Genomic DNA, 22,663 nt, shown 5'->3' with positions numbered 1-22,663 from the left:
AGCTTCAAATGTAGTTTTTTTTCATCAAAGAACTACGAGTTATAATGACTACATAGACAAGTGGAGAAGTGAGACGTTTGTAGACAAGTGAGTGGAATAAAAATCATTTAAATCTCTCTAAAAGTTTTTTTGAGGGAATAAACGGTCTATTAAGAGTTTTGCTTTAAGTAAATCAAAATACTAAATGTGGTACTTAAGCCATAAAACTCTTTAACTTACTGGAAGAGTAATGCTAATGTCACGCTCTTAAACACACTCCTATAGCATAATGCCACATCACCCTCAATTTTTAAGTTTTTACGTATTTACCGATTTTACAAGTTCAAAGACAACACCACTTTCTATTTTGTTTTTTTAACAATTTTTTTATTTGGAATTCATTTGTCGCCCATCTTCTCCAACACTCTCACAGTTGCAGGTCTGCCATGAACTCCAACGCAAAAATAGCTTTACAAGAAAAGAAGATAGGTTTGGGTTTTATGAATTATTAATTGATACTAAGGAAAAAGTTTCTTACTTTCTTAGGATCTGCAGAACTTCTTTTCAACATTATTCTCATTGTCCACCACAATTCTCACACACTTTCTTTGGTAAAAAAATCCATATTCTTCACCATTCTCTCTAACATCTTCACAGCCACAACAAGCACCAGTTTAACAATTAGAGACCAGATCTGAGTCCTATCTAAAACCACAATTTATTTACCAATAATCATGAAAATCAGATTTCAAAAGCAAGTCATTTGGTGAGTGTAAGGGTTATCAGGGATGGTCAGGGGAGGTTGTGATTCACTGGCGCATCAGGACGATCAACGCAGCAGGAGTGATGATGGCGAGCAGTTAATGATCGTTTGAGAGAGAGGAGAGAGAGAGAGAGAGAGAGAGAGAGAGAGAGAGAGAGAGAGAGATAGAGAGACAGAGAGATTTGAGCGTTTCAATTTTTGCAACAGCTGTTTCGGTTGCCAGTTACTATGTTTAATGAAAAAAGTGACATGACATTCTATTAGAGGATGTGTTGAAACGCGTGTGCTAAAACGAGTGACCATAGGCATTGGAATATATATATATATTGGGTTCAACTCTCCTCATTTCTTTAAGTCCAAACAATAGTTACTTTTGGCGAGAGTTGGGCCACATAAAGGGATATGATGGATTGAGATACTACATCAAATATTGGTAGGTAAGTGAAGCAAACGTGACAATGTTGAGAGTCCAACGTCGAGTAGATTAAAATGCTTACATGGTAATTAAGTGAGACTCTCTCACCTATCAAACTAGTTTTTTGAGTGCGCTCTTCACCCGTCCTTAAACCATAACACGATGATCTTTAAATCTTTTTCATATAATGCCATTCATTTTTAAGCTTATATTCAAATACATATTAATTAATCAATTAATAAGAAGTTATGATTTGCCGAGTAGTGACATCATACTTTAGCTTAAATACTCAAAATTTTGTTCGTGAGAAGAGTAAACTTTAAACTACAAAGTTATCATCGTCACTCTGACTGTAATGTTGCTCAGTAGTGGAAGTGGTGGCCTTAATAGTTTGAGAAGGCAAATAAACTGATTTTTAAAAAAGACAGACAATATAGAGTATACTCTAAGGGCATGTTCAATGGGGGGAACTTAGATGGGTGGCTTAAGTTACTTTTTGTGGACCCAAATTGCCATGTAGGATTTAAGAATTTGATAAGCAACTTTCACCAATTTTACTCCAATGGCATTAAAATAAGCAACTCATATTTGACCCCACCAATTTATATATATTTTTTATTTTCATTTAATTTTGATTTAAATTTTTTATATCAATTATTTTATTAATATATATGGTTAAATCCAATAAATGTTTAAAAAACATTAAAAATATATAATAAATACATAAAAATATAATAAATTTATTTTAAACGATGAGAAATACATAGCGACAATAACTAGCAAGTGACGAAAAATACGCAACAATAAGAAATACATAATAAAATAAAATACATAACAATAAATTATATAAATTAATTTTCGTTGGAAAGCTTTAAATTGTTTTTAAAAAGTAAAACAATCACTACTACAAAAATAGGTGTTTAATAGCATTTTTTTTAACTTTTAACATCGCTTAAAAACGCTATGACTGAATCCGCTATTATAGGTCTGGGTGCCTATAATAGCGTTTGAAAAACGCTATCAAATATGTACTTTTAATATCGGTTTTTTCAAAAAGCGATGTTGTATCTGCCTTCTCGCAACCAAAGACGCTTTCGGAGACGGGTTTTGATAGCGCTTGTTTACAAAAGCGATGTTATATATGATTTATAATAGCGCCCGCATTTATAAAACGCTATTGTAATTCGTTGTCTGGCCTAACATTTAATAGCGCCCGTGTAAAAAACGCTATTGTATGTCCTGTATTGTTTTTTTTTTTTTTTTACTAATCCTGACCCTTTTTTTTAAACATTAAATTGCATTTTTTTTTTGTTGGACAACTTGCTCTTGAACTTTTAAAATACATATAGTACCATATATATATATACTTCCAAAATATATATTATCAATTTTTTTTGAAAAATAGTGTTGTACCACACAAGCTCTAATAAAATAAAAACTCTAGTAATACATTCATTTCATAAATAAAACCAATCCGACTACAAGACAAATCTGAATTGAATAGTGCAAACAAAAAGACCACTACAAAAGAGATATTGTCAAACTGTGGCCATAGCTTCTAATGAGAAAATCAATGACAAATTTTAGTACAAACACAAAGACCACTACAAAAGATAGTCAAACTCTAGCCCTACTTTCTTCTGCGACGTGTCACTTGATGAGAACCGCCCACTTCATCGAAAAAGGAGGCCCTCAAACTACCTGTATATATAGATGTACAAGAAATTAGGCATTTGCTTGATAATACATCATTTGGCAGCATACAACTTGTCTTTCTCTCTTAGAAACCACACAAATTCAGCATACACCTCAAAATAGCAGCAAAACATTGCTAAAGTATTGCAACTCAGGATCTCGCGTCATGTCACTAACGCGCTTAGGCAGCATGCTCATAATTCATCCTAGTTTCAATAGCCCATTTACAAATAATCTTCTTAAGAGAAAAAATAGTATGACCTTGGGGACATTATGATTATCCCCATTACTCTAAAATTTGACAATGAATGTGTAAATTCAAGAATACCAACTACATTTTCTACCAAGCACAACAGTCATATCAGAATATATTTGGATAATTAAATATTTATAGGATACAACTTACCAATTAATGATCAACTATTATTTTTGCAGCCTCTTTGCATCATTGATAACATCTTCAACCATATGGGTAGCCCACTCCTCCTTCACCTCATCTAGCTTCTCTTTAGAGTATGTAGAATGTCTATGGCGAGAAAAGTACTTCAAATATAAAAGTAACACAAAATTGAGTCAGAATTGAATTACACTACATTGTATATACCTAGCTATATGTAAAAATATGAAATAATAATAATAATTTAAATAACGTACATTATCAGGAATCTTATTTGGATATTCCATGATAACTTCTTTCATAAATCTCATGATAAAATATCCGTAGTCAATAGTATTTCTTTGACGAGGACACTGTAAAAAAACACATTTGCAAAGATCAATTTTAATTTACACTGCATAACTATTATTTACAATTATCAATAATTAGAAAATACCTTTATTTTATTCCATTTGATTTTATCTTTCTTTGACTTGGAGATTTTATTTTCACACCAGACACGGTAGATTTGAATTGCACTGACAAAATTAAATTAACTTCAAATGAGTAATTATTACAAATAATTATCATACTGATATAACTGTTGAATTAAAAGAAATGATACTCACTTTTCAAACTTTGTTTTTATACTTCCATGATCTGAAGGTTCTCCACCGAGCGGATCCAAAAAATATATAACCTCAGCATCGGGATTGATGACAAACAAAACCCAATGAATCCTGCACCCAAATTTGAATATTGCAATGGATAATTCACATTTAACGCATTCACACACATCTCTTAAAAAATGTAATTTAAATATAAATCTTACCCAACATTATAAGGTGCAAGAATTATCTTTTCATCCTTCAACACCTTAGTTTTCATCAATACCCTTGCTATATCTTTTCCTTGAATATCATCAAATGATACATGTGGGGATAAAAATGATATCTTGTATTTTAATCCACGAGGACCAATAAGTTTGTCATAAAGATACCTTGGAATGAAAAAGAACAATTTCAGATATTAATAATATTACCTCCCAAACATAATAACATAAATATTAATTTGTATGTAAAATTAGAGAATATTGGTGATAATAGCGGTACCTAGCATACACAATGACAACAGAGGCACTTAACCAGTCATGATCAACATGATGACACAATTGATAAATAGAAGTTTGGCTCAAGTTTCCAAAGTTGGTTTTGATGGGAAAGTGAAAACTTGTCAAGTTCATGATTTATTGCGCGAAGTGATCATTAGAAAAATGAAAAATTTAAACTTTTGCCATTTAATACGTGAAGATGATGAACAGGTCACGGTTAGAATAACTAGGAAATTGCATTGTTGAAAAACGCTCTAATAACTCAAGACTGCGCGCTCTTTTTGTTTTTGACAACAGAGAACTAAATGAACATTGCATTAGCCGAGCATTTGCCAAGTTCAAGCTTTTGAAAGTACTTGATTTTGAGAAATCTATGTTGAATTTTGTTCCTAATAATTTGGGGAACCTTTTCCATTTAAGGTACTTGAACGTGAGTCATACAAAAGTTAATCCTTATTCCTGGATCCATTGGTAAGCTACTGAACTTAGAAACTTTGGATTCAACACAAACTCAAGTACCTCAGCCAGAATGTGACTTAATTGAGTTATGAGTAAGTTACATTACTTAGTCCAAAGATTTTCTTACATTTTCATGGATTTGGATCTCTCCATTTTTCACTCATGCTTTCTCAATTTTTCTTAATCCAAGTGTTAGTAAATTACAAAGAAGAAAAAATCAACATTTGAATTAAGAAAAAGTAGATAAAACATAAGGGAAAATTGGAGCCGATGATAAGTGTTGATTTTATACTTTAATTAACTCTCATATTTGGTTTGATAATCTTTATTTTTGTCTAAATTATAGGTCTTAGATGCATTTTATACTTATGGGTTCAATTTGGGCTTAATTGCTAAACATTATTAATTTTTGGATTTTTAATCATTTTGACCTTTCTGACTTCGGCAGCGCATATATGGAGCTACGAATATCGGATTTTGATGATCTTTGCGCTCCTGGAAAGCTAAGACAAATTTCTACAATTTTGGGTTTCACAAGCTTCAGCAAATTTGACTTAAATCTAAGGTGAAACTGGGCTCTAAAGTTGATGGTCGTTGCTGTCAAATGGTCAAATACCTTTCTTCACTAATTGGGCCATAAGTCACTCACTAATAATCCAAATTATACAAAATTTGTGGCCCAAGTTTAACATAACACAGAGCAGCTGGTGTCACTAACCAGAAAGAGCCTTACTTCATAAGAAAAGAAGCTAGCATCTCATCGACAAAAGGAGTCGGTCATGTAATGAAAAGGAAGGGAATTCTATTCTTCTTTCTCACATTGTCAAGACCTTAATGAGTAAGAAATTAAGAGCTTCACAACCAGGCGGTGTAAAATAGGCAGCTAAGCCTATAAATAGAACAACAAGGCCGAGCATGAAGGTCATTATTCTATGTTGAACTTTACAATTGGAGTGCAAATACAAGAGGATATTGGGTGCTTTATATCAAAGAGCTCAAAAACTGATATTTCTAATAATGTATATTTCCAATCAGTAGTTTTTAGTACTGTAGGAACTTAATGATGTATATTTCCAATCAGGATGTATCTTATTAACCAATCAGATGTATCACTGCTTATATGTTAAAAGATTGTAATTACTAAGTTGCAGAACACTGTAACTACACATATGAACACTATAATTATAAATATTGAAAAAATTGAAAAAAGAAAATTATGAGGGAAGAAAGAAAATTACTAAGCGCATATATGAACACAAACAATTTTGGGTCACATATATAAATATTGTAATTACTAAGCGCATATATGAACACATATGAACACGGTCACAAGATTATGAGGGAAGAAAGAAAATTGAAAAAAAAAAATCAAAGAACAAAAACAACATCTTAGATCAAGTTGCAGAAAAGAGCACCTGAAACAGAAGTGACGATGTGAGAACGATGGCTCTAACTTCGATTTGAGAACGATGTGAGAAGAGGAAAGATTAATGGATAACGATGGCTCTAACTTCGATTTCTTTGGGAAGTTCTGATTGCTCTGAGTTTGATTACAAAGGAATGATTTCTATCTAAGTTTGATTCCTTTGGGTTTGAAGCTAGAAGACGATCAATTTCGATTCTAGGGTTTGAGTTCAATTTTTGGGAATGGTTTGAAGAAGGTCGAAATAGATTGATTTTGTTTTTACGGTTTGATTTCAATGTTTGAGATTGAAGATCGTGGGTTTGAGATTGCTGGGAGAGTGGGAAATTAGTGCGGGAAAACAAAATCGTGAGCGCGTAAATTTGATAGGGAAGCATCTTGAGTTGCTGGGTTTTTTGTTTTTGGAAAGGAAGAAGGAGATTGCTGAAATTGTGGGATCGTGGGTTTTTTTTTTTTTACAAATATATATATTTTTTTATTATATGATTAACCAACCAATGGGTCAAGGGTTCGAGACCCACTCATGACAGTTTTATATTTATCAATTTCATCTACTATAGCGGTTACGTAAAATGCGCTATTATAGGGTATAAATTTTAATAGCACTTTTTCAGAAGCGCTATTAAAAAGCTCCGCGTTTTTGGCTTTAATAGCGGTTTTTAACAAAACGCTATTATAGTGTACTTTGGTTCAAGGCTTTAACAGCGCTTTTTCTAAAACCGCTATAATAAGAGCTCCGGTTTATGTTTTAATAGCGTTTTTTCAATAAGCGCTATTAAATGGGCGCTATTAAAACTCCTTTTTGTAGTAGTGAATGTTTTTGGTTTGACACATAAATTCCAATCCTCCAATTTTTCAATAAAAATAATAACTATGGGACCCACTAATACCTATTAAAATGGATCCGTTGACACCAACTAGTTTGACACCAAATGTTACACCTCTCAATAACGTTTTAACCGATATAAATTTTATAAAATCCACCGTTGGATTGAAAGTTTACATCATATAGATCATTTGTGTAAAATTTCAGACAAATCCAAAATCATTTGATATGCTATTGAGACACATAAAGATTAACGGCATTTAAAAAAATACAAAAACCGTTAATTTTGATGTATCTCAATAACATATCAAATGATTTTGGATTTATTTGAAATTTTACACAAATGATCTATATGATGTAAACTTTCAATCCAACGGTGGATTTTATAAAATTTATATCGGTTAAAACGTTATCGAGAGGTGTAACATTTGGTGTCAAACTAGTTGGTGTCAACGGATCCTGACTCTTAAAATAATGATTTTTATTGTTAAGCCACCCAAGTTAAGAGTTGCAATATGAAGTTCCATCCCCTATTTCTAAGCAACTTCCAATGCCATGTCATCAAACTCCAATGGTAAAAAAAAATAAGGCATGGTTGCTTAGCCTTAAGAACTCAATAAGATACTTGCATTGGAGATCCCTAATATTGTTTGATGCAGTGAAAAATCTTTGTGGAAAAGTAATTGGTGTTTGTAGACATCGAGTTGATAATGAACCACCATAAATTTTTCTGCATATCGTTTTTTTCAACTTTTTTGTTTTTTGTCTCTCATTTCACTAAAATAAATTTTCAAAAACAAAGAATACACGTTAAAGCAAATGTCAACTAAGAAGTAGAAAATTTACGTTGTGTTTAGTTGGGATGATTTGCAGATTAGAGAAACAAGCGAGAAATAGATATAGGAGAAATAGGGAATCTCATCTGTTTTGGTTTATTGAAGAAATATCAAAGAGAAAAGGAATAACCCATGGGACACACCACTATCAGAGTCTTCTCAAATGTGCACAGAAACTAGAGAGAAAGTGTTGTTTTTTGTGATTTCATTTTTGTCCTTGTCTTCTCTATATCTATATACTTGTGCACTGAAACATGACAACAAGACAAATTGTACCACAATCCACAAGTGAGATCTTTGCAAAGCTTAATTACCAATTATAAAACCCCCAAAAAAATATAGAGAGAACGGGAAGCAAAAAAAAAAGGTTTGGTTGAGCTAAAAATGTAACACAAGAAGACTACAAACAATGAATCCAACATTCCAACTCCATCAGATTTTTTTTTTTTTTTTAAGACCAGACGAAACTTGAATTTGGAAGAGATCCTTGCTTTTACCGGATAAATTGCCTTACGAAAAATAAGAAAGTAAATTATTTTAAATGGAAGTGAAATTTATAAAATTGAATGTTGTTAAAAAAATTAAGGGCATATTGGTCCTTTTATAAAATAACTACATTTTTCTCTCTTCTTTCTCTTATACCAATCAATATATCAAATCAACTCTATTTCTCTCTTTTCACACTCTCTCTCACCTATTTTTTTTCTTCTCACTTTCTTCTCACCGCAAAACACACCCTTAAAGGAAAAACATTTTAAAAGTTGAAACACAATTAAAATCTCAATTTCTTGTATTTTTCACAAATTCAATATAATTTTATGAAACAATATATTCACTTTAATTAAAAAACATTGATCAATTTACAAGATACTATATATTAAAAATAAGTTTAATAGAAACATTTCTATCTTAATTTGGCATATTTGTAATTTCGTTAACCTTCAACGACATATTATTTATAAGACTTTAATGTATTTTTGATCCCCTATTTTAAAAGCCAACTTTTTGATCATCGATTTTGAAAAATCTGAACTTTTGATCCTCTTATTTTAAAAGCCAACTTTTTGATTCCCCTATTTTGAAAAACCTGAAGTTTTAATCCCATATTTTAGATTTTTTTGAATTTTAGTCCCCCAACCCATTTTGGTAAGATTTTTGCTGATGTGTCAACTCATTAATGCCATGACAGTTTCCATGTTGACAAAACATTTTCATGTCATTAATTTTTTTTAAATAAAATATTTTAAAAGTATTAAAATAATAAAATAATTAATGATAATTAAAAAACAAAAAAATAAACCTCTTAACATTATATAATAATAACTAAAATAAAGCTCTTTACATTATTATATAATTAAAAATCAGTAAATTACTCAAAAAAGTCAGAAAAGCAAACACTGCTTCCAAATCATGACACCCTAAGAAATCAAAAACACAAATAATCACACTCATGTTACTTTTTTTGCTTAATTTTACTGTTTTTTTAAATTATTATTAATTAACTATTTTATTGTTTAATACTTTTAAAATATTTGATGTAAAAAAATTAAAAACATGAAAACGTTTTGTCATCATGAACACTTCTCGTTGTCTTTTCTTTTTCGTTGTGCTATAACCTCTTCTGTTTTTTATTAAAAATAAAATAAAATGAATGATTATTTTGTTTTTGAAAAAGAAAATTAATAAATAGAGGGAAATATTTTCGGTACATTAATAGAGGGAAATTCAAAACACAAACAAAATTTCATCTTCCCACCATTTTTTTTCATTCGAAAAAAAGGCATTATTTTTATATCATTATTATCATCTTCTTCAAGATCTCAGAGAAGAAGAACCAACCTCAACCAATCATGGCGAATTTGGATCAATCCCAGTTCAGCGACAACGAAGACGATTACGAACTTCCTCTCACTCAAACACCATCTCTTCAACCTCTTTCAGACTCCAATACCACCAATACTCAACGACCTTCCAAGAAACCCAAAACCAAAACGACTGCGTTTCCTGGCAAAGAAAACATTCCCCCTTTGGATGATAATTCTAGTTTAGATTTCGTTCCTTCCACCTTAGATCCTGATTCCACCGCTCAAACCGTTTGTTCTTCTTCTGCTTCTCAACTGAAGAAGATTAACAAACGCGCTTATTTTCATAATTCATTAGAGTCTAGGTTGGTTGCATCGAGAGCGAATGTTTTCGATTATGGAGAGTCCGGTTCGAAGGTGAATTTTGATGGTTCCGTTGATTGTCCTCTCTGTGGTGTTGATATTTCTAATTTAACGGAGGAACAACGTCATCTTCATACCAATGATTGTCTTGATAAAGCTGGAGAAGATGTAAGATACTCACTCGAATCCCTTCTTTTATAGTTTCTTTATCAATGATAATAACTATGCGGTTAAATTGTGCATGCATCAATTTAGTGTTTTGTTCAACTTTTAGTGTTCAAGCTTGATAGGCTTTTAACTAAGAAGAAAGAAAAGATTTACAATTGGTAGTTTTTATTTTTAGTTTATCATTCAAAATATAATGATAGGGTTGCGTGATTTGGCTGCAAATGATAGGGTATAATAAACAACTTATTTGTAGCTTATATATAGCACTTTTTATAGTAAGTGCTTATGTATAAGTTTAGGTAAGCTATTTCTATAGCAAAAGATAAAATAAAGTTTAATTGTTTTTGTATATGTATGCTATAAGCTGCTTTGATAAGCTAAAATTGGAGAACTTATGAAAATAATTTGGAAAAATGCTTATGAAGATTGTTATAAGTTGTTTTCATAAGTTTTCCTATGCCGGTAAATAAGCTCAAATTAGCCAATCCAAAAAGGCCCTAAGTTATTCCTTATAAGCTAACACTGTAAAATGCTTATTATCTTGTGTAGGTTGCTCTTCCTGGTGATGATGTGGGAGCTCAATCTGCGGCTAACGTCTCTCCTGTTGTTGATTGGCTACACGATCTCGGTTTAGCTAAATATGAAGAAGTTTTCGCTAGGGAAGAAGTTGATTGGGACACTTTGCAATGGCTGACTGAAGAGGTGAGTTTATTTATGTTCATTACCATATTGGCATATCTTATACCATATAAGTTAATCTTCCATTTTAAAGCAAAATTTGAAAAATTAGCTTTTCAGGCTTTTCCACTACTTGTTAAAGATCAATCTACCATAATCAACCTACTTGGGTTGGGCCAAGTAATGATTTTGCAATTAGACCTAGAGTAACATTCTGAAGAATAGTACTCACTGACATTTTTATGTTATTAGAAATCTAAAAATGTGTTTGGTTTGAGTTTTTGTATCTAAAAATTATGGGTGGCATAAAGCACAAATATATTGCTGTTTATATGAAAAGCCTGTCCTTTTGTGCTGCTTTGTTGCTAAAGGTTTAAGATATATGTTAATGGAGTTTCCCCCCTCCTTTACATCTGTATCTATAGGATCTCTTAAACATGGGCATAACTGCACTTGGTCCCAGAAAAAAGATTGTGCATGCCCTGTCAGAACTCAGAAGAGGATGTGCCTCTTCAAGTTCAAACGTGAAAATTGGGGATGCTGGGGTAGACCCTAGAAAGAGTAGAAACCAGAAAGGCAAATCACAACATGACAAATCTGAAAGGAAAGCCAACGAAAATGTTAAACCAGCAGCAAACAAATTAATTACTGAATATTTTCCGGGATTTGTTACCAAAGAGAAGAAAGCTTCTGGCCCTTCTGCAGAACAACATGAAACAAAAAATAGTGACTCGGTTTCTGATCGAAAGCGCAAAGCAAAAGATATATCCACAAGTGCAAAGATTCGTGATGTTCCTAAATGGTGTGCCATACAAGGAACACCTTTCCGAGTTGTAAGTAGCATTCTATAATCTATATTATACTTGTTTATATGTTGTGTATTCTCCCCTGATGCATTCTTTTAAGACACTGCAGATATTTTATAGCTAGAAGAAATCCTTTTTGATATGGTCTAGACTCTAGAAAAAGAAAAATCCATTTTTTTTACTCTACATGTATTGCATCACCGATTTTGTCCTTTCTTTTTTTGATGCAGGATGCTTTCAAATACCTAAGAGGAGATTGTTCGCACTGGTTTCTCACACACTTCCACATGGACCGTAAGTCTATTTCTGCATATGTTAAATTTTCAATCTTTATGAATTGTTTCAATTTGGTTAATCTTGATATTTGAATTACAGTTAAAAATTTAAATTAATTACAGTTTCAATCTTAATTTTCATTTAATTTTCATTTTCAATCTTTATTTTCATTTAACTTAATAACAGTTTCAATCTTTATTTTCAATTTTATCTGTTTCAATCTTTATTTTCATTTAACTTAATTACAGGTTTGAATTTAAGTTTTTTGGCTTGTAAGAATTAAGATCTTATCGATTTAGTATTTAATAGGCACACACATACTGTTAGCTCTAAATAAATTTGACACATGTCTCATCAAATGAGTTTGCTTGATAAATTTAAGGATTTGGTATGTTTCCTCTGTACTTAACTTTGTCCATATGTACTGTATACAATATACAATTACTATTTACTCTAGAAATTGTACTAGTGGTGTAATAATATGTGTGCTGTGCAAGAGACGAAGTCGAAGGAGTGGGGGGCGGTGCTGTGCATTCGGCACATGGAAGTGTAAATGTCATATAAAAGTGTGGATTGTCCTTTTCTAAACCACCTTTGGCTGTTTTGGTGCTTGTTCCCCTACCATAAAAATACATTATAAATCTCATTGAAGACTCTAAAGTTAAAACTACCAATAAATAAAATTAAAAGATTTCTGGGTGTTTAGCTCCTTATGAGTGGATTATTATAATCAGAGTTTCAATTTGTGCTTTGGCTGTTGGCTCTAATTTGTGAATGCAGATTATCAAGGTCTCACCAAGTCATTCAATCATGGAAAGATCTATTGCTCCTCTGTTACAGCTAGACTTGTAAATATGAACATGGGAATTCCATATGATAAATTACACATTTTGCATCTAAACCAAAAAGTTGAAATAGCTGGTATTGGTGTGACTTGCTTGGATGCCAACCATTGTCCAGGTTCCATAATGATACTCTTTGAACCTCCGAATGGTAAGGTATGTATGGCTAGGATTGACTTCTTAATGAGCTTAATTATTGTTGGCTAGCTACCCATTGTTGCGTTAGAACTGACCAGCTATTTTTTGTTTATTTAGGCTGTACTTCACACAGGTGATTTTCGTTATAGTGAAGAAATGGCAAACGACCCTTTCATGCGAATATGTCCTATTGACACTTTAATTCTTGATACCACATACTGTAACCCACAGGTGAGTTCATATTTCAAGAATGGACGATCTCTTTCAAATCAAATGACACGACTGTATTAAGTGTTTGCTTCGGCACTTCCTTAATTTTATGCATGTTCGCTGACTTAATTAATTAATTAGCTAGTCAGGATATACACTGGCTACTTAATTAATTAATTTTATGTATGCTTCGGCACTTCCTTTTTTTGAATCAATGATTTTTTAGAGGCCTTGGATTCTCTTTACAGTTCCAACCATTTTCTGGGAGCGTGGCATTGTGGTTGCAATTCTCTTACAGTTCCAGCTATTTTCCATGAACTTTATAACTATGATGGAGATAGGAGATATAAGTTTAATTATAACCGTGATGAATTTTTTATGCATTTGTTTACTTCTTTTAATAAGATGCACCTTTTAAATATAAATATGTTTAACAAGGACTAAAATTACATTTTATTAAGTACATGTATTACACATTTTTTTTAAAGAGTGACAAATTCAAAAAACATATACTTTAGATACCAAAATATATTGAAGTGGGTAATGAATATTTGGAATATGTTTCATTGCAGTACGACTTTCCAAAACAAGAGGCTGTAATACAATTTGTTATTGATGCCATTCAAGCAGAAGCTTTTAATCCCCAGACTCTTTTTCTTATTGGCAGCTATACAATTGGTAGAGTTCAAGTTATCTCTCTTTTTGGATATTTCTGATTTGTAGCTCGTACTTTACAATGATTTTCTTAGCCCTTTAATATTTGTTTCAAATATGTAATTTCATATATTAAGTATAGAAGATTTGGGCAGCTGTGTTTTTTTTTTTTTGAATCAAATGGGCAGCTGTGTCTGTGGCAATATTGTCCACCTATCAGGAAACTAATGAGAAAAAAAAAACCCTTGTTATTCTTTTGTTTCTATAGGAAAAGAAAGGCTATTCTTGGAGGTTGCTCGTTCACTTCGCAAAAAGGTTTATGTGACTGCAGCAAAGTTACGCCTTTTAAAATGTTTGGAATTTACGGAGGAGGATATGCAGTGGTTTACTTCCAATGAGCATGAAAGCAACATTCATGTTGCCCCTATGTGGACACTTGCAAGCTTCAAAAGATTGAAGCACATATCAAGTCAATATGCGGTTAGTGCTGCTGCATGTTTCTTAATCTTAACCATTATAAGCTAACTTTCAATGTTGACAAGGAATGTATCTAGAAGTACACTTGTACAATTCATATATCTACAGATACTAATATTCTTTCCTATTACAATCTGATCTTTTGTCCGATAATTATTTCATGACCAAATACCTTGGTGGCTGATAAAGGATCCACTGCTGCTACCTGATCTATCTGCTAAGCAGTTTTTCAGATTTCAAATTGGATCTTAATATTGCATTACATGTTTTTTTAACTTTTAATTTTACATTTCTAATCATCGGATGCATTTTCTTTATTCAGAGTCGGTTCAGTCTTATAGTTGCTTTCTCTCCTACTGGTTGGACATTTGGCAAAGGTAAGAAGAAGTCTCCCGGAAGAAGGTGGCAGCAGGGTACTGTTATAAGGTGATGTTTTAATTTCCTCTATTACCATATATTTTTAGTTTTATTATTATATGCTTACGGTTGAAATCTTGAATCATATGCCTGCATTGCATGATTGCATCCTTCAAAGCATTCCTCCTTTCTCTCTCTACTTCTGGTCCAATAGAGCTTGTTATTCCAAGCCCCAACCTCATTGTTGCATTTTGATTCATATTCACTGAACTAGTTAATACATGCACAAAGGTAGCCAGAAAAATAGTTTGCTCGCTTTCCTTAAGTTTGTTTAACTATTTTATCAGGTATGAAGTTCCTTACAGTGAGCATTGCAGCTTTACAGAACTTAAAGAGTTTGTAAATTTTTTATCTCCCAATAATATTATACCGAGTGTGAATAATGATGGACCTGAATCTGCCGACGCAATGATTTCTTCTCTCATGTCAACTTGATTTGTGCACCAAAGGGGGTTCAGTCTACCCTTGTGGCATCTGTGATGAACATTAAATAAAGATCTAACAATTTTATCATACCTTTTACATTTAAGGACACATTTTCTAAGGAAAAAGAGAAACTGCTTACTTTTGTTTCAGCATATTTGAGAATCAGGAAGTTGATTGATCAAAATTCATACTAGGGTCTTTGTTGTAATGCTTGTGCAATATGAGCAGCAGTTATTCCAATCAATTTTCAGAGGTAAACATGTGAAAGGGAGAAAGTATATATTTTAGCAGAGGATATCATATCATCTTGCTTATTTTCATGCGGAAGTGTCCACATTTTGCTCAACTGTAAAATAAAATCTGAAGTAATTGCTGTTTACGACAGGATAAGTTGGAAAGTTTTACATCCCCTTCTCTTTTTAATCCTAAATTATACCAGGGTGGAGCTTGTGAAAGTTCTTGCTGCACTGCAACGTGTTGGTTTCACCGGGATTCACCAGAGTCGTTATTGTTTGAGACCACTAACATTTGGTTGCAGAAAATTATGCTTAGCTCCTTAAACAACCTTTATAGCCTGTAATAATATTCTTAAATGTAACGATGCTCCTGCACTTTAAATTTGCTGCTTGTATACTACAGTACATAACAATTACTTGCTGCCTGTATTATGTATAATGCCTATAATGTACTGATTTTATTCAGTTGCCAATGGTTTTTTAAGGAATTAATTCCATAACACGTTATGCATGCTTGAACATCATAGTTCATATACCGTAGGCCACTGGCTCTGCCATGCAATTACTGCAACATTTCTATGTTTCAAGCAGTTCAACAAAATATATCGCCCTTAAAATATTGCTTACAGTTTCTAACCTCTTAAAAACTTTGGGTATTCAAGGTTACTAGTACAGTGAATGTGAAAAGGGAAAACAACTAAACGAGTCTGCTTAGAAAAATATTTTTGTGTGATGTATATTGTGTAATATTATTTGTTGTTACACAAGTATTCGTATAATTTATTTTTTTCTTCCTTTTTTTACTTTCAAAGTCAGTTTTTAAATAATTGTTTTAATAAGGAAAATGCTAATGGGCAGCATCTTTATTTTGCGAATACTTCCTATACTTTTTTTCCCTAGTCTTTATTTAAATATATTTTGACGTTTTGCTTCTATTTTGAAGTTTGGCGTGAGGGGGTGTGTTAAGGAAATTTCACATCGCTTGCGAGATGGCCTGACTAAGTATTTATAAGCAAGAAGCAACCCTCACCTTACAAACCGGTTTTGTAAGGGTGAGTTAGCCGCCCAACTCAATTCTTAAATCAATTTTTTCATTCAGAACAAACTTGAAAACTAGCAATATAATTAATTTTTAACACGTTTTAGAAGACTATAACCAGTTTTTTTGTTTGTATTTTAGTAAATGAGATCTTGTATTTATAGACAACTAATAATAATTAACTCAAACAAAACCACCAATAACTCACTTTTTTATTGGCAAATATTAGTAAACATCCGTATTAATATATGAGTAAAAATATAATTCGTGTAAAAATTATAAAAAAAGTAAACACGCGTATCTACGCATGAGTAGAAGTATAAGTCCGCATAAAAATTATAAAAAAGTAGATATGTCTACTATATAAGAAAAAAAAGTACGTATGAAATTCCCATTTTGCCCCTTTTTAATTTTTTGACACATAATCAATTCAGGGTTATTTTGTGTCTTTATTAAAAAAAGTTAGTAGAAAAATGCGAAAAAATTTCTCAGCAGGATTCGAACCCTCAACCTTTTAGTTACACTTCTTATTATTTTTACCACTAAGCCATATGAATTAATTTGTTATATTTTTGGAACCTACATATAATCAATATGGGCATCAATATATCATATACAATCTACTATATAGGCGAATTAATATAGAAGGTATTAATTTTGTTTTAATTACTCAATTTAAAACGTTTCTTTACCTTACAAAAAAAATAAAATAAAAAAACATATAGCAATCCGCGTAAAATTAATAATTATGACCGACAAATGAATATAATGACACATTTAATATATCTCTTAACAAAAATACAACAATATCATTTAACTACATCTTTCTATATAAGAAAAGAAGATACATATAAAAATATCATTTTACTCATACTTAATAATTTGACACATCATCATTTTCATGGATATTTTGTGTCATATTTAAAAGTTAATAAATAATTTCAATATTTTAATATTTTAATATTTTTCCTCAAGTGATTACTTCCATTATACACATTAGTAGATTCACCATTGATACCTTCTGTAAAATCTATATTTATATTTATATATTAATACGAAAATCTACTATTTTTTTAAAATAATTTTACGGGTTATATCTACGGACCTTATATTTTTAGAGTTTAATTTGTGTGCACTGTCAGTGTAAAGTTTTTTTTAAACATGCATCCAATTATGTCTTGCCACATCATTTAATGAATGTGACACGTCATGTGTAAAATAACTTAATTTACACTAACAGTGTACATAGATTAAATCCATAATTTTACTCCTATAGTAAAAAAGTTGTTTATTTTTATTATAATTTTACGAGTTATATTCATATATTTATACGGGGACATAATTGTTTGTGTAAATTAATTTGCGGGACATATGTGTTTCCTCTTATTAATAAGGTTTCCTGATCTTAAATAATTTATGTAGGACCTAAATTTATACTCATATATTAATATGAAAAACTTTTTTTTTTATTTCTACGAGACTTATATTTTTAATCATATATTAATAAAATTGTTTTTATCTTATTTTATAATTTTACGGGCTATACTAGATCATATATTAATACATGGACCTAATTATAAAATACAACAATATCATTTAACTACATCTATCTATATAACAAAAGATACATATAAAAATATCATTTTACTCATACTTAATAATTTGACACATCATCATTTTCATGGATATTTTGTGTCATATTTGAAAGTTAGTAAATAATTTCAATATTTTAATATTTTAATATTTTTCCTGAAGTGATTACTTCCATTATACACATTAGTAGATTGACCATTGATACCTTCTGTAAAATCTATATTTATATTTATATTTTAATACGAAAATCTACTATTTTTTTAAATAATTTTACGGGTTATATCTACGGGCCTTATATTTTTAGAGTTTAATTTGTGTGCAGTGTCAGTGTAAAGTTTTTTTTAAACATGCATCCAATGATGTCTTGCCACATCATTTAATGAATGTGACACGTCATGTGTAAAATAACTTAATTTACACTAACAGTGTACATAAATTAAATCCATAATTTTACTTCTATAGTAATAAAGTTGTTTATTTTTTTATAATTTTACGAGTTATATTCATATATTTATACGGGGACATATTATTTTGTGTAAATAAACCCACTTGTGGTTGGTCGAGTGGTGTTGGCTTGGGCCCTTGGAGTATGCTCCTCTCAAGGTCTCAGGTTCGATTCCCACTGGTGCCAATTTCGGTGGGCTAAGTCCATACAGAGCAAAAAAAAACTCTGGCTTTAAATGGGGCCCCCGCAAGTGGGCGGTGGGATTGGTCCCCTTGGATTAGTCGGTCCTAAGACCGGATACCAAGTTTTCAAAAAAAAATATTTTGTGTAAATTAATTTGCGGGACATATGTGTTTCCTCTTATTAATAAGGTTTCCTGATCTTAAAGAATTTATGTAGGACCTAAATTTATACCCATATATTAATATGAAAAACTTTTATTTTTTTGTGATTTTTACGAGACTTATATTTTTAATCATATATTGATAAAATTGTTTTTATCTTATTTTATAATTTTACGGACTATACTAGATCATATATTAATACATGGACCTAATTATTTTGTTGACTTTTACGAGACCTGTTTTTTATTAATATATTAATAAGGTTGCACATTCTTTCATAATTTCTACACATGACATATATTTATACTCATATATTAATACAATGATCTAATCTTTTGTGTCATTTTTGGGGCCTATGTTTTTACTCTTATTAATGAAGTTTTTAGTTTTTTACTATTTTTTGTGAAACCTATACTTATACTCATATATTTATACGAGAACCTAATCTTTTGTGTGATTTATGCGGGACCTATGTGTTTTACTCATATTAATTAGTTTGCACGTTCTTTTATAACATCTGTGGGACCTATATTTATACTCATATATTTTTTTACTTTTTTGAATCATTTTATACTCATATATTAATATGGAAACTTTTTTTTTTCCTACTGAACTTTTACTTTTATTTATATGTTAATTAAGTTGTTTGTAACAAAATAAAAAATTAAGTTGTCTATTTATTTTTTTTACAATTTTACGGGTTATACTCATATTTAATACGGTGACCTAATTATTTTGATGATTGTTGTGAGACCTATATTTTCACTTACACATTAATAAGATTGCCTATTTTTTTAATAATTTTTACGAGACTATATTTATATTCATGTATTTAATACAAAGACCTAAGTTTTTTGGTGATTTTTACAAGATCTATGTTTTTCTTAATATATTAATGGTTTAAATGCAGTTTTACCCCTCATATTTTGAATAAATCGGAATTTTACCCCCTATTTTAAAATCCAGAATTTTAGCCCCCTATTTTAAAATTCGGAATTTTACACCCCTATTTTATATTTATTTTTTATTCCCCCCCCCCCCCCCCCCCCAAATCTGCTTCTCAGACTCAACTTCAAAGTTTCGCACATAACTCAATTTTGATCAATAACTCACCAAAATGGTCCCGAAATGACCGTAATCGAGTTAGCTTTCCATAGAATTAGGCTCCACTAAACTTGGAATTACAGAGGGAGAGTATTTATAGATTTAGTGAAGACCTATCCCATTACTAATTCTGCATAAATCTGCTTTTGACCTTCAAATTCAACATCGTCTACCGAACGCATCGTAACTCCAAATTTGACGAAATTGAAATTCCAACAAGGGTAATTTTGTTAGCTTTCCATACATGTAAATACTATTCAAAACAGAGCTACATGGTGAGAGACATGACGAAAATACCAGTAGTAGGTCCATACAATAATTAATTTGGACATACCTTCACTAAAGCGGTAATTACTCTCTCTTTGTAGCTCCAAATTTAGTGGGGTTTGATTATGTGGAAATCTAACTCGACTACGGTCATTTCGGTACCAACTTGGTGAATTATTGATCTAAATTGAGTTCTGTACGAAAGTTTGATTTTGAGGCTCAGAAGCAGATTTTGTGCAATTTTTTTTTTGGGGGGGGGGGGGGGGGGGGGGGGGGGGGGGGGGTATCCAAAAAATCAAGGTTATCAAAACCGGACCGGACCGGCCGGTCGGACCGGTCGGACCGTGAACCGGACATGAAAGCGGTTCGGTTAGGAGCAAAAAACGGACTGTAAACCGACCGGCAAAAAAAACGTTTGAACCGGTTCCGAACCGGTCTAAACCGACGAACCGGCCGGCGCGGTTCAGCGGTTCAGCATTTTTTATTTTTTATTTTTAAAAAAATAAGAAGGCAAAACAACGTTTGTTTAACATTTTTTGTCAGGTCTAAGCAATGTCGATTCAAGCGGCTCTGCTGGATGGAGAGAAAACGCAGAATTATAAACCAAAATAGATGATTAAGATGATAGAAAATTTAGATCTGTTAAAGAAAAATAGAACAGAAAAGAAAAAATATATATATATCAAAATAAAGAAAAAGAAAATATAGAAGAATGAACAGAAAAAAGAAGAAGAAGAAGAAGAAGAAGAAAGATATATATCAAAATCAAAAGAAAGAAAAAGAAAAAGAAAAAGAAAATATAGAAGAAAGATGAAGATGTAAGGAAAAGATGGAGATGGACACTTGAAAGCTTGCTGGCGGCTGTTTTCATTTCATCTTGCAATATTAATGAAATAGAATTATATTAGGGTTATAGTGGGCTTGGGCTCAACACTTAAAAAAAGTGAAGTTAATAACTCACTTCTTTTTCTTTTTTTTTGAGTATTGTTACTAACAATTTTTTTTGTAGAAGGTACTATGCAATTTTTTTTTTGAAACAATGAATACTATGCAATTTATTTATTTATTATTGATTTATATATTATTTTAAAATATAAAAATATATTTAATTAAAAACGGTCCGACCCGGTTGAACCCCGATCCGACCAATTGAACCTTGAACCGATAAGCACGCCGGTTCAATGACCGGTCCGGTTCTGACAACCTTGCAAAAAATTATAAAATACGGGGTAAAATTCAGGATTTTAAAATAACGGGGGTAAAATTTCGTATTTTGAAATATGGGGTCAAATTACGATTTATTAAAAATAGGGGGTAAAACTGCATTCAAGTCTATATTAATAAGGTAGCCTATTTTTTTTCATAATTTCTACATTATCTATATTTATTTTCATACGTTAATACGGAGACCTAAGGTTTTTTGGTGATAATTTTACCATTGTTATTTTTTTACCAAATATTATATCTTTCTATTTTTTCATCTTTTAATATACTTCCTAATAAATTACTATTTCATGTTACCAAGTGAGGAGCGGCAACGCCGCGACTCCCGTGCGGACGCACGGGTGTCCTTCTAGTATATTAATATATGAATAAAAATATAGAGGTCAATTGACTAATAAATTCCTTCCGCAATAAATCATTTGGGAGAAGAATAATGCTAGCAACACACTCTTTAACAAACACACTCTCTTTTATTGGTTGAAATTCACATGGGTCTCATAAAAAAATGTGGACCCATATAACTTTTATGGGACCCATATAAATTTTAACCAATAGAAAAGAGTGTGTTAGAGTGTGTTTGTTTAAAAATGTGTTGCTAGCACTCCTCTTTGTGAGAATTCAATTTCAATTTTTTGGAGGAACGACTGAGTTTATATGGTACACAAAATTGGTTTGCAATAATATATTCCTTATGTGTTTTGTATATATGGGCATAACTTAATTAATAGAAAAGTTACATTATATATATATATATATATATATATATATATATATATATATATATATATATATATATATATATATATATATATATATATATATATATATATATATATATTTGACAAACCACTATCTTAGTTCGTAAAAGTATATCTTGCTATTATATTTGTTAATAATTTTATAGACTAAATTAAAATTGGCTAACTAAATATTTGAGAATTAAATTGACTAATTAAATATAAATTTAAAGATTAAAATAACTAATAAAAAAGACATTTATAATTCTAGGTACAATCCAATAAATTTAAAGACAAATATGACGGTGACATACTTCTACTAAGTATCAAAATGATGATTTGCCATATACAGTATTGTGAAGGAGCTTTTACAAAGCAAAGAAAGGGAACAACTCCACTCTACGTCACGTCTCTACCTTCTCATGTTTGACCGTTGAAAATATTGAAAACATAATAAGGTCAAACTCAAATCAAACGGGAAACAAAGTACAGTGTATAAACATAAAGAAGCTGACAACGTCAACCCCTTAGAAT

The 22,663-nt window shown here is 31.1% G+C and overlaps 2 protein-coding genes across 2 annotated transcripts; one reads left to right on the top strand and one right to left on the bottom strand.

Moving 5' to 3' along the window:
• Nucleotides 1-2,596: 2,596 nt before the first annotated feature.
• On the bottom strand, nucleotides 2,597-6,672 carry LOC123893560. The gene is made up of 7 exons (XM_045943295.1): nucleotides 6,214-6,672; nucleotides 4,061-4,228; nucleotides 3,858-3,968; nucleotides 3,686-3,767; nucleotides 3,507-3,602; nucleotides 3,259-3,395; nucleotides 2,597-2,858 (listed from the first exon to the last, which is right to left on the bottom strand). The coding sequence occupies exons 2-6, from the start codon at nucleotides 4,114-4,116 to the stop codon at nucleotides 3,276-3,278; spliced, it is 465 nt and encodes a 154-aa protein (XP_045799251.1). The 5' UTR covers nucleotides 4,117-4,228; nucleotides 6,214-6,672; the 3' UTR covers nucleotides 2,597-2,858; nucleotides 3,259-3,275.
• Nucleotides 6,673-9,641: 2,969 nt separating this feature from the next.
• On the top strand, nucleotides 9,642-15,849 carry LOC123899036 (DNA cross-link repair protein SNM1). Its single transcript, XM_045950091.1, has 10 exons — nucleotides 9,642-10,216; nucleotides 10,766-10,918; nucleotides 11,320-11,727; nucleotides 11,931-11,994; nucleotides 12,757-12,974; nucleotides 13,074-13,187; nucleotides 13,739-13,844; nucleotides 14,089-14,300; nucleotides 14,620-14,723; nucleotides 15,002-15,849. The coding sequence occupies exons 1-10, from the start codon at nucleotides 9,734-9,736 to the stop codon at nucleotides 15,147-15,149; spliced, it is 2,010 nt and encodes a 669-aa protein (XP_045806047.1). The 5' UTR covers nucleotides 9,642-9,733; the 3' UTR covers nucleotides 15,150-15,849.
• Nucleotides 15,850-22,663: the final 6,814 nt, after the last annotated feature.

This window comes from Trifolium pratense, linkage group LG7 (genome assembly GCF_020283565.1).
Source record: "Trifolium pratense cultivar HEN17-A07 linkage group LG7, ARS_RC_1.1, whole genome shotgun sequence".
Lineage (NCBI taxonomy): Eukaryota > Viridiplantae > Streptophyta > Magnoliopsida > Fabales > Fabaceae > Trifolium > Trifolium pratense.
Note: the sequence above shows the minus strand (reverse complement) of the source record. Positions and strands in the feature narration are given on the sequence as shown.